The sequence below is a fragment of the Prinia subflava genome, chromosome 8 (assembly GCF_021018805.1).
Source record: "Prinia subflava isolate CZ2003 ecotype Zambia chromosome 8, Cam_Psub_1.2, whole genome shotgun sequence".
NCBI lineage: Eukaryota > Metazoa > Chordata > Aves > Passeriformes > Cisticolidae > Prinia > Prinia subflava.
The window spans coordinates 25251179-25264843 of record NC_086254.1 but is presented as its reverse complement, the minus strand read 5'-3'; the positions used below and the strand labels follow the sequence as shown (position 1 = coordinate 25264843).

At 40.8% G+C, this 13665-nt stretch overlaps 1 protein-coding gene across 1 annotated transcript in view; it reads right to left on the bottom strand.

Moving 5' to 3' along the window:
• VAPB (VAMP associated protein B and C) overlaps window positions 1-13665 on the bottom strand; it is a 32585-nt gene that overhangs the window by 7154 nt on the left and 11766 nt on the right. Inside the window, exons 2-3 of the mRNA XM_063404238.1 lie at window positions 9355-9507; window positions 2012-2115 (exon numbers count right to left, since the gene is read on the bottom strand). Coding sequence (XP_063260308.1) covers window positions 2012-2115; window positions 9355-9507 — 257 coding nt within the window. The remainder of the gene's footprint in view (window positions 1-2011; window positions 2116-9354; window positions 9508-13665) is intronic.

Here is a 13665-nt window from a genome sequence, read left to right as displayed (position 1 = left end):
AGAGGGATCATAAAGCCAGACCAGATACTATGAAGCAAATCATTCTAAATAGTCTGAAACTTCCACAGGTAATTTATGAGAGAACTGGGAGCTGTGTCAGAGTAATTAGCAGAGACGGGGGGAGTTATGAGCCTGCTTAAAAAGAAGAAGAAAAAAAGAAGTAGAAGGAGGGGAAGGGAAAGATAACAAGTCTCCAAATAAATCACAGAGTGAGTTTGCAACTCTCTGCCCAGTGGAGTTCCTATTCAAACTTTTCAAATTTCACATGAGCTTTTCTTCCTGACTGGAATGAATTGTTCTCCCCCCTTCGTTTTCCATATCTTTATTTTTCAGCAGTAACATCTGAACAGCACCAGATGTGCCACATACAGAGGGATAACTTCCCCTCACACCTTCTCTCCCCTTCAGCTGGGGAGTCTGCCATAAACAAGATTCCTTGCAACCTCTGTAATAGGGATCAGCAGTAATAAATCTCTGCTCTGTATCAGCTGTAACCCTGGAGTGAAAATATTTATTCTCAGTGATAATAAACAGCAAGAAGTGTCCACACTTATATCCTGGACTTCTCATGTGCTCCTCTTCACTCTGACCATCCTCCTGGTAGCTTGGTATTCCTCAGCATAGCTCAAGTAGGTGACAAATTATGGCTAATGTGCAACCTGGAGTAGTATTTAACTCATCCTAAACAGCTGAATCGGAGTTCAGCTCTTTGGGGCTGAAGTCAGCTCTATTTCCAGCTCCTTGGCTGCCTGTGAAGTGTTGAAAGCTTTATGGTACTCCCATAACTGGTCTCACCTGTTCATCCAGAATAGGAGGAGATCTGGAGAGTGGTAACAAAACTGAGAACTGATCAAAGTGTTACAGGAAAAGGAATCCTATCGGCCTGGAGAGCTCTGGAAAACTGAAAGGCCCAGCTAGGTACTAAAAAACATTCTATGCCAGCAGAATAACATTTGTCATGGTATAAAGTAACTCATAAAAATTAAAGAGCCCGAAAGAAAGGCAGACTGACTTATCTTTCTAGTGATGCAGACTTTTTATGACTATTGCTGTTTCTCCCACTGGATCTTATTTTGAGCCCATTAAACAAATATTGTTCCATAAATCAGTTTGAGAGGGGAAATTATTAACCTGCAGAGTGCCTCAGCTTTAAGAAGCTATTCAGAAGAAGACACATACTGTAAAGACTACTGTAGAGTATTTTTGGGTTGGCTTTTTTGTTTTTAAGTAGCACACACAAGCCACACAGTTTTAGAGTAATGATCTTTTTCCTTTTTACATTGTGTCCTCAGTAGCCACTGGGTGTTCTCTCAAGTTAACAAAAACTGGGCTACAGAGAGCTTCCTTGTGCCTTCTTCTGAGGGCAAATCTTGCTGTTAAAGGAAAGCCAGCAGCTGACATAATGGTTTACTCCACTGCAGGTTGCCTTACTGTAGCCTGACATTTTATTTTTATGTCTTTTGTGCTTCTCTGCTCTAGCACCTACATATTTCCACTGCTCTCAGTTGTAATCCACAGGACAGAACCTATGAGGGTCTTTCAATTACAGCAGACACAGGTAGGGATAAAGAAAAACACAATACTTGTAAATAATCCTCTTGCATCTTGCAAAAGGAGCTGCTCAAGAGAAGACTCAAGACTGAGAGCAGATGCATAAAATACAAAAGGTGCCACAGACTTTGAATATAGCCTGTCTATCCTTAGAATATAAGGTTCAAGCTGGCCTTTCTAAAGAAGGATATATTGCAGAAAAATACAACTACTTGTTTCATGGCTTGACAATCATTACTGACAGCAGCTTCCTAAAGAAGCAACCACAGATAACAACTTTCAGTGCAAGATTCCTGGGGCTCAAAATAACAGCAAACCCCTTGCCATGCAGAGATGGAAACCTGGAAAAGCTTTCAAGGACCATTCCAGGTTTGACAACAGCCCTTAATTAATGCAGTCAAAGGACTTACAAAATTCTACAATTATAAAGGAATCCATTTTAATGAATTTCAATACTTACTACTGCTTCCATATCTGAAGTATCATTTGGAGCAAACATAGACTGAACCATAAACTTGTGTTTACTTTTCTCATTAGGGTCATAGTCAAAAGGCTGTAGCATCACTGGAAGAAAAAAACAAACCAGAACACACTGCATTAACATTGCTCTGGTGCACAGTCATGCACTGATGACACAGTTACCAGATTTCAGAAAAACAAACATTAAAATGGTTTCAAGTTGTCTGTTGTTATGACCAAAGCAGCAGCTGAGATCAGGAACCTCACTTTAAACCAGAATTTTGAAAGGAGGCAAGAGAAACAGATTTCCTCAGACTGGTCTGACAATTCTGGAAATGTTGATCACTCTACAATATTCTGTACACAGCTATGGCAAGATAACAATAGTAATTTATAGGAAATATGATCATTTACATATCTTCTGGGACAGAAGGAAAAACTTTCCAAGACAGAATCTTTTTGTCTTGCTCCATCCTTGGGGCAGAAATAACAAGCATTTTGATGAGCTGTACACACAATATTGCTGATGGTGCCCGAGAAAAGCTACAGAGGCAAAGTCAAACATTGTAAACCTTGAGGTTTGAGTCTTGGGATGGAAATTTCCTCTACAAAGTTTAAGAGTCTCAGGGTATTTGATTTATCAAGCACAAGTATTTTGCTTCCACAAATAAGTTACTGAAAGTTTGTTAGCAATTTATAGCTGGAAGTTTATGGTTGAATGTGATGCAAACTTTGCCTATGAAAGGCATGCAAGGAATGTATTTCTCGTCATTCAAAAAAATCAAAAGCATTCCAAAATTTACTTATGCAGAAAATTACTCTGTTTAGGGGGCAGAGAAGAAGAACAGCAGGTTTAGGATGTGTGTGTGGATTAATTTATTTTTTTAAGCAATATTGGGAATTTCCATGTCTTTGTTTTGGGTTAAAGCAACCAGAAGAGAGACAGTTGGGTATTCCATTTACATGGAATATTCTTTAATCACAGTGGTCACTTGGAAATCCCACATTTTCAAGTGACACCTGCATATTCAGTTATAGGAACATTAACAAAAACGAGCTTGGCTTCACTATGAGACAGAACATGTAGAAATAAACAATGCACTTTACACAAACATGTTATTAGACTCTGCAAAAAGCCACCACCCCCTCAAACTGGAAATGAAGCTTGCAAATACTCCCATTACTGCTAAGACAAAAAAATGGTGTAAGGTTTAAAACTTCACATTTTATGACCTGTCTTACTTCAGCCCCTCAATTCAATCACGAAGAAGAGAAGCAGTTCAAGAATTAGGAGCATTTTCAAGTACTGGTGCTATTAACATTATGTGCCCAAATTCACATGCACTAATTGCAGGGGTTTGTCATATAAAAGCAATATCCAAAGATGCCATTTGTTGCAAATGAATGCAAGTCAAACCAATTTGCCTCCCTTAATGAGCAGGGCATGTTATGGCTGTGCCATCTTTACTCTGCACACAACCTGGCAATCAACAACCACATGGCTTTTAAAGCCTAAAGAGAAGGCAAGTAATAAATTCTCCCAGATGAGGTGCTTTAAGAATTATTATACATTTTAAACTCACCTTGCAGTATTTGGAGATTATTCCAAAATAAGAGTTTTCAAATTAACTGGCTGCCTTTAAAACTATTTTCCAAACAGGAGTGACTTCACTGTGAAAGCAGAACTGTTTCAACACTGCCTGACACATCACTGAAAAGCAGCAGCATCGTTTTTCTCCTCTGTAGTAGCCACTTAAATAATTCCAATGATCCAACTGGATAGTCAGAATTTATTCAGCATTTACGGAACTTCTACAGATCGTGGTTTTTTCAGCTCGCTTTGCTGAGTGTAACTATCAGCTCATTTGAAAATCCTCATTTCCCAAGGGACAGTGCTGAATCCATCCTGGAATGCCAAATTATCACTGCTCCCAGCTCCATTCATTGAACCACAAGAGCAGAGAGGGCTTGACAGCACAGACTTTGTTAGCACTTGTATTTTTAGATCAATACATGAAAGCCACATTGACACAAATTATTCAGCAAATGTCTTGTAAGCCAGATGGGAAGCTCAAAAATATGTACTTTTTTCAAGAGGAAACCAAAGCATTTTAATATTTATCCACATACTATTGGGGTTTCTGTGAAAGATTAGTTCCCTGAAGCTGCCCTAATTGCTGGAGAAATTGCTACTGGGAATGTGGCTCCTTTGTTCTGAATGGAAATCACAAACCATATGCAAAAATTATGTGAGAAGTATGTTCTTACAAAATGCCTTATCACATCAGTTGTCCCATCTGGTCAGAAGTTGCAGCTTTCATCAGTAATCAGAGTTTTAAGAAACAAAATTATTAATATGATTTCCAAGTTCACTGTCAGCAGCATCCATCAGGCAGAGATGCATCTCAACTGCTTCTTCCCAGGCTGCTCATCCCACAGCTCAAGCACCAGCACTGTTTTATCACAAAAACTGCAAAAACTGCAGAGTCACTGACAGATCAATGGACATCGGTTTTCTCACACATTCCTGCAAAATCCCCAGCATTTTATGCTCAGTAGAGAGCTAAAGAGAGGCACTGGCCACCCAATATGCTCCTTCTTTTCCACAGAACAGTTTACTGGCAAATTTAGTTACCATGACAGAAGCATTAAACTCCTCTGGTTTTCCTAGAATAAACCAGCTTTCCCAAGGAACAGAGGAAATCTGAAGCAGGGAACACCTTTAACACCTGCTAGGATCTAGCTGTCCTTTCCAAGAGCAGAAGGAACAGAAAAGTCTCCCAGCTCAGATAGTCAGCAACCTTCCTCTAGTTTCCATCTAGATTTATTAATGGCCTGTTTACTTGGTCCTGGACCAACACTGCCCTTCTGCTGAAATACCAGAGAAGGGGAAGAGTCATTTACTTCTGGTGCCCTTCCAGACATCAATCACAGCAACTCTTGGCCTCTTGGTAAACTTAAGCCAGACTTGGTGGGTTCTCTCCAGGCCAGGCTCCCCATTCATCCTCTGCACCTGCTTTGGTTTGAGCTCCTCTGATTACAAATGCAGGAAACTTTACTAGAGCCTTGACACACAGCATTTGTGCCCTCTCACCTCGTCCTTTATCCAGATGTATGATGCTACATCTGCCTTACTCACAGCCACATTATGTCAGCATCTTGCTCACCCCCAATCAGGCTGCCTCATTTAACAACCTTGCAATTGTAGCCAGAGTCTTTTATTCCTCAAATATGTGATTTTGCAGTTTTTCTAATGAAACTCATCCCATTTCTCTTACTGTAGCCTTCAAGGACACCTAATTCTGCTGCATATCTTCCATCTCCCAGCTTTACAAAATCATCAGAGTTTTTTCTGTACTCTTTGTTCCACAATTGCTTGTAAAAGCATTAGACAAGATTGGGACCAAGATTCACTCTCAAGAAACTTCACTAGTTCCATCCACATCACTGCTCATTCTTAGGCAGCTCATTCAACAGACTGTCAATCTATTTTTTTCTTTTCTGGCTTTATCAATTATTTTCCCAAATGGCACTGCATGGAATTCTTCATGGTCTGGATGGATCAAATCTACCACACTTATGGCACATTAAATTCCCCAATCAGAAAGAGGGGAAAGCCTCAAGATCCTTTTGGAATTCCTTCAGCTCTGGCAGAGGTGAGCAAAGGACACTCACATCTAGGTGAAGAAACGAGCAGAATCCATTGCACCATCCCACCTTTGTTTCATGTGCACATAAATAAACATAACATTTCTGTAAATATTTCAATAATACTAGTAAGTGTTGAATTTATGAAGATCAAGATAGAATTTTAAAGCAGCCAGGCAAGAACAACCCAAAACTTGGCAGTTTCTGCAAAGTCCTGGGAGGTCTGTGGGTACAGGAGTGACACTGCCAAGGAGAGTTTGGGTGTGCAGCAGTGGATGGGACACAACCAGTGCCTGAGGGAATGGGGAGACCCAGTGTGACTGCAGAGCACAGGGCTGCAGCTCCATCCCTGCCTTTTCAAACTCAGCCAAGCTCAGAAAGAAATAAAAATCCCCCTGGTTGTTGGACAGCAACCCAAGGATCACATCAGCTCCTCCTCGCTTCCAGGAGGATGTGCAGACTGCTCTCTTCAGTGGGACACTGTGCACAGATGGTTCCATCTGCAATTCCTCTCTCTCCTCATACATCTACTGCAGACTCGCCAGCATCTGCTGGTATTCCTTCACTTTTCATTGTCATCCACTCACGGCTTTTATTTAGGTTTCTAAGGCACAAACCCAGCTATCTTTGCTGCAATCAGCCGTGTTTAGCAGCAGTGGAATGTGTGCAAATGCTCCTTTCCCAAGGATTGCAGCCCCAGTGCAATGGAATCAGATGACAGTGCTCACACACGCTCCCCGACAGTTACATAAACTCAGCTGTTAAAATTACACGCCATTATATAACAGGTGAAAACACGGGCTCCAAACCTGCCATCCCAGCAGGCAGCACATGCTGACAGGGCCTCGATTGCTGGGATTTAGCAAAAGCTGTGATATGGCATAAGAAGGCAGCAGTTGAGACTTCACTAGATTAAAGTGAGCTTTATTTTTCTAGCATTTTGTATGTTTTTAAATGAGCTATCGTATTAGTGTGAAATAAAGTAGAACTGCTGCCTCTCAGAGCAAAATATCTTCTCATATACTTGCAGCAAAATAGTACAGACACGGTTTCACAGGAGTATAACAAAGGCAGCTGGTTACTACAGAGCAAGAAGGAAGAGGCTGTCCCAAAATCAGTTTTAGGTAATAATATTTGAGACTAACAAATGCACAAGCACTGATTTTTTGGAGACAAGTGCAGCACCAGTGCAGTGCTATCAGCAGCTATGGTAAAGCCAGTCAGCAATTGTGAAGGGGACAGATTGCATAAAGTAAATACAACTCAATTAGCTTAAGTGTCCAGAAGTTACTGTATTAACTGTATTTTACAATTTCTCCTCAATATTTTCACTAGGTTTGGAGGAATTCAAGTCTTATTTATCCAAGTCCTATTTTTATGCCCTTTATACTGGAATTAAATGGCTGAAAAAGTAACTGATTTAGAGGCAAAGAAACAAATTCTATTTATTTTTTAATTCATTAATTCCAAAATCAGTCTTTTGCTCTCAAGCAATATGACTGCAAAGCAAAGGTTAAACACATCCCCCCCTTCAGTGAATCTGAAAACAATTCTATTTTACAAGTTAATGTCAGTCCTCTCTTTGATCCCATCCACCCAAAGGATCCCATCTGCTGATCAAATCCAAAGACACTGCCATCCTCAAGTCCACAATTAGGTCCCATCCATGATGAGCTTAATAAGGAACAATGGAAGAGTGTTACTTGCATTTTAAAATATAATGTTAATGTAAGGACTGCCAATTTAAGATTGTTATTTATTACTACTGTTAATATCAGCATGGAAATATTAGAACACACATGTGAGCTTGTGATCAAACATACCACAGCCGTTTTCCACACTAACCAAATCATAATTCACTATTAATAAGGTTATCAAAAAAGGGACAGTCTCATAAGGGGGATACTTTAGGCCTGGACTAGATCCACACTCTGCCTGCTGTGCCCTGGGAAGGGTCAGGCTGGAAAAGCAAGCAGCTGATAGCAAAACAAGAGATGGATCCTACAACACTCGCCTGCACTGCATTTGCTCAAGGTGGAGTTAAGAACTTTGGGAACCACTCAACACTGAGATCAAGACAACATTTCAAAAAGTCTACTTCCTTTGTAGGCTTTTAATTTTCCAAGTTCATCTGCAAGATGAAAAGCATCCATATCTTTACGGCATGAAGATAATTTGTAGCTAGAAACCATGCTAATTTTCATTATCATTTCATTGATTTCAATGCATTTGATATGCTTGCCTGCAGCTAGTATAGATGACAGACAGCTTTACTTGGGAATTGTCCCGACTTTTAAAAATCTCCATTTCTCTCCAGAGAGCTTTTTCATTTACATATTAGTCATTTCAGAGCTCACTGGGTACGTGCTGGCCCTCTCCTGAAGCACAAGTGCTTTGCTTGCCCCACCTGGAGCTCCCTGGTTGCCTCCTCACTGTGACACTCCCCTGGGATTCCCTGCAAGGGAGGCACAGTCCTGCAGCCCTCTGCACACTCAATTTGACACCACACAAATCCCAAAGACAACAGATCAATCAGCGTGCAAATATGGGCATGTGTAAGAAGACTTACAGGATTAGAATTGCTTGATTTCACAGTGCAAAGTGGCTTTGGGATCAATTTTTGTTTTGTTGAAGCAAGCTCTCTCCAAGGATGAAGTGTTTAAATATTTTACATTTTGTTAAGTAGGAAACTGAACTCTTGATTTTTACATGTTGATTTTTTTTAAGTAAAAAGCAGTGATTTTAGCTTCCCAAATTTTTTAAGCCAGGCTAAAAAAGGTTAGTAGGAGCAAACTGTATACCCTATCAATAATATTCCTTATCATGCCAATAGTAACTTTTTTTAGGAATAGCAAAGCAAATCTGCATGTTTAGAGAAATAATTTTCCTAACTAAAGTCTGACCTCATTCATCCAATATGCCACAACTACATGCTTTGATAGAATTCTTTATTAAGAACATGGATCAGAAAAGTCATTGAGAGAATATATTATCAGCACGTTAATAATATACAGATATTCTGTTTGTGAGAATACTCAGCTCTTTATGCTTTCAAAGTAAGCCACTCCTTTCCTTTTCCATTACCAAACTCAGGCAAGTCAAGAGCTACTGACTCATTAGAGAAAATCATTAACTCTTCCTATGCAACAGCAAAGATTTAGTCATTTGACATTTTTAACACCAAAGGATACTGTTCAAGGCACACAAAACAAGCATGGTTTGAAAGCAAATGTTTTTGTTGGTGGTTAAATCAAAGCATCAGCTCACCCCAGTCTAAACCAGTGGCTACAGTCCACCCAGTTTTATTCTTCCCTCCATGTGCTCATCCAAGCACTTGTTTGACCCCGTGGTGAGCTGGTTCAGGAAGTTAAGCTGGCAAAAAACGAACTGTACAAAAATAATCCCACAGGGAGGGCAGGGCTGCAGCAGGACTGGTCTGGATACACTGGCTGTTAATGAACTACATCAATCATTTATGTATTTCTGCCTTTTTCCTCTCCAAAACAGGATGCAAGACCAAACCTATTACTGCTAGACCAGGAGTAAGGGAAATAAGGATACATAAAATAGCTGCTTCTCCATCAAAACACAACCCCTCGGATTCACCAAAATACTTTCAGGCTGCAAGGCATTCCAAGGAATAATTGATTATAAGAAGCTATTTTCAATCCCCAAAGAATTGCTGGAATGGCTTACCAGAAACATTAATTGATGTCCCTGCATCGATAATTCCACTGTTGGGCCTTACACAGTATCTACGTGGTGCTGTGGTCTTAACTTTGAAGCACACATTTTTGTCCGTGGGGTTGCCGAGCTTCAGGTTTGTGGTGACCACATCTGTGAAAGGACCTGAGGAGGAGAGAAAAGCAGGCTTGAAATCACACAGAAAGTACTTTTCAAGCAGAGGCTAAGCAGGATCTAAATCTCTGTTCACAAATCTTATAAAGTAATTAGATGTTCAATTTCCATCTGCAGCACGTACAGATAATCGTGCACGCAAAGCTGAGGCTGCAGCCAGGCCCCAGCCCAAGGGCTCCTCATTAACAGCAAAACAAAAGGGGGAAAATCATTCCCACATTGTGCCAACACCACAACATGGCATTCACGGGATGCCAAACTCCCTGCTGTGTCACAGTTGCTCCATTCTAGTCACTGAAAGCCAGGCTAGCAGAGGTACCACACATACCCATGCTGCAGATGGTAACAGTGAGTACAGTAAATTTTGTTAACCAGGCAAGGAGTGGGAACCAGGGACTGCCACAGATCCACCTGCACTAAAGCTGGACCTCCACAGAAGCAGGATTCCACCAGGTACTCAGGAATGCCATACCAAAACCAGCAAGACAAGCATGCAGGGTACATCTCATTTTGCCTACCAAGGTTTTTTTTTATTTTTTTATTTTTTTTATAAACTGTCTTGGCAACTAGAAATTATAAACCAGAAAAAATAAAGTAGCCAACCTCGCCCAGGACACGAAATAACCATGTGGAAATAGGAAAATTTTTAGACACTGAGAGCCCTGGCAAAGATTTCTGTATTAGCAAAGCCAAAATCAAAAAATTGTCAAGTTCTGCACAACCAAGTGCAGGCAAATCCATTTGTCTCAGGCTCTCTACCTAATTGAAACTCCCAAATCCCTCAGGCAGAAGAAAGGCTGATTTCCTACAAGACACTGATAAATCAGACAGGTAGCACACAACTACAGTGGTTTACAGATGGTAAAGAAGTAAAATTAAAAGAAATATAACCCCACTTTGATCAACTGTCTTCTCCATAGAAGTGATTAATTTGATGCCTGAATAAAACACCTTCATCTGTCCTCAGGAGTAAAAGCAAATTGGTCAAAAAAAGCATCAAACCTTTCCTTGCAGAAATGGCAGCCCTAAAATTGAAAAAGGGTGAATGATGGTGATAATAAAAATACTGGCAGGCAGCATTCCAGCACCCTCCTCTCACAGCATGGATGCCTTGATGTAATTTAAGTTTGCTTCTTATTCTATGCAAATTTGTCTCCTATGACAATATTTAATCCAGCTGTAACAGCACTACAGTCCTGTAACCTCAATGCTTGATCCAATTTGTTTAAAGTAATTAGAAGGGGAAAAGCCTCAAAACAATCACACATATAATAACCCCAACCAGACAAGAAGGTAGCACCATTTCTGTCTGCACCCTGAGCAAACCAGCTTTGCAATGCAACACAGGAGCTAAAAAAACCCCTGAAGCAATAAAATTTTCAGATCCCATGGCAAAGGTTTCACTAGACCTGTGCCTGGTGAAACACTGAGATGTGAAGGAGAATGAAACACAGCTGTAAAGTTTTCTCTGTGTTCTGCATGCAGGGAGAGCCTTTAAGCTAATGGAAAATAACTGGCTAGAAGCAGCCTCAAGTTGTTAAAGAAGTTAAAGAAGCCAAACCATCAGAGAAATCCAGCAAACGTTTAGGTGTTTAAGGACAGTAGCAGCTCTTCAGAACAGCCCTAACTGGGAGAAATCTAACATTTCAGAAGAAATTATAGGATGCCTATGCAGTAAGGATGTGTCTTTACTAAAAAATTACAGCTTGAGCTGTTCCAGCACAGAGGGAGGGTTGGCTGCACAAAGCCCTTCATCTGCAGCTGCATCCTCAGCAGTGCTTTACTGGTCTGCATGCTGGGATAGATTTCCTGGGGGAAATACCATGTTTTTACTTGGCTGATCCATGAATGTGTGCGGGATTTGTGTGCCCCGGCACAGAGCTGCTGTTTGAAATAGTAATACGACAACAATTCTGTGTGGAAAATAATTTCCAAATGGAGTTACTTATTGCTAACACAGAGCATATCAAAATATTTGGCAGCAAAACCTTTCGGCAGACGGAACTCATTTCTTGTCTGCTTGGTGTTTCCTCTTCTGTTTTGTCCACTAAACCTTAAACAGTTTCTTTAGCTACATTTCTCCCAAATTACAGGTTTTACAGCCAGCACAACTGTACTGGAAGGTTGACAACTGCTTCCAGCAAACCTGTGTGCAGGCACACTCCTTCTTATTCTGTTCAAACTCTGCAGCAAAGCAGAACACAGCAGACAAATGCAGGATTAACGTGTCCTGAAGTGTGCAGAAAACCCCAGACCACTGGGTATCACTCAGGGGTAACTGGGGCATGGCAGTGAAATATTATCACTTGGCTGGCCTGCCTTTTAAGAGCAAGGCCCACGGACTGCCAGCTCGGGCTGAAATGAAACCTTGCTCGCCTCTTGTTGGATTATTACAGCCAAGGTTTTTTGGGGAGGTTGGGGTATGTAGGAGAACTTATCTCAGCAGAGACACAAGCTAATTCTGCACTGGAGAGACGCCTTTGCTTTCTAACATCTGGCTTTCAGCACTGCAGATAAAGCTGGTGTGGGTATCAACAGTCACACGAGACACACATCAACCCTGGAGCTTCATTTTCCAATGCAAGGCATTGGCACTTTGGGAATTGTACCCAAATACAGTAAGAGAAAACACTCTACACTTCTTTCTGGTAACTTTATCCTCATTACAAGTGGATGGATGATTTATACAAGTTTATGCAACACCTGGACAATGGTGGTACTCCCAAGGTGGGCTGAGAGTAAAGTTAAGCTGGACTGGAGCATCTGGATGGTCCTTGGGCCAAAGCAACAAAAGGAAACAGTCTCTTAAAATCCACAACCCTTACTTAACAACATTATTTTGTTTTGAATGTTTTTTCGATGGCTCATAATATTTCTAGATAAGTGGAACTCATACTAAGGCAGGGTGCTTCCCAAATTACAATTTGTTCTTTAAAATCATCCCAACTGTTTTTATCACATGTTTTTTAAAGATCATGAGAAAAATGACACTGGTGTCATCCCAAGGACAAAGTTATGGGAAACAGGGTCTGTACATGCATCATCTGACATGGGTCTGTCACGGGAGCAAGCTGTCTAGAAGAAAGAATATAGTAAATTGAATTTGGTGCTGAAAGTCTGAAATACTCCACAAGGGCTTGGTGACTTTCTCCTGCCAAAACAAAGTCAACTCATATTAATGTAAAGTGGGCATCTGGTGATACACAAGCTAGCAGTATTACTAGGAAAGGAAAGGAAAGATCAACTTCTATACTCATAAACAACAAATACTAAGAGGTATCCTGGTTTTTCATAGGACTACTTTCAGCAAGGTTATTTCTGAACTGTGGCTTTTCACCCACATATCCAACCCTTCACATTTGAAGATCACAGTGTTATCTCAGAATTTTCCACAGTCCATTTGCTATTCAAACACCAGTGCTGTATCAATCTTTCCTTAGAGAGCCATTCCCAGCTTTTTTGTATCATTACTAAAATGGTGTGGGACATTACAATGCCATATTACAGTACGGCACTGTAATATCCCACACCATTTTAGTAATGATAAAAAAGTCTGGGAATTAGGTCAAAAGAACATGATGTCAACTCTATTTAAATTTTAAATAACTCTCACTGCAATAGAAATTGCCCATAATTGTTTCAGCAAATCCAGGCTGATAACTTTTTGATGAGCACAGTACTCACTGTGAGTTTCTTGCCACTCACTCCTCAAAGAAACCACGTTCCACAGCCACACCATTTGTACTACATCTTAATACAACCATCCTCACCTTAAACAAAATTCCATGCTTTGGCATGGCAAATAATCAGTCCTCATGCTGTTTGGCCCATGAAGGAATTCAGCATAAATTCCAGCAGAGGGAAAGCTTTGATGGCACAGGCTTGGGCAGGGATGTTCAAACCCAGCAGGGACAGTCCTCTGCAGATCTGTACCTGCAATTATCACCACATCTTTATAATTAACTACACACATCAGGTGGGCCACAGGGTTGCTTAATTCCTGCCTGAGTCCATCTCACTGCTGCAAGGGGAGGTGGTCTGGCCTCTCATCTCCACCAGCTGCCTGTGCAAATTGCACTCTGTTCCTCTGCATGGGCCAAGAGCAGAGCCAGGGAGCTGCTGGGGCTGGAAATTAATCCACTTACCAGG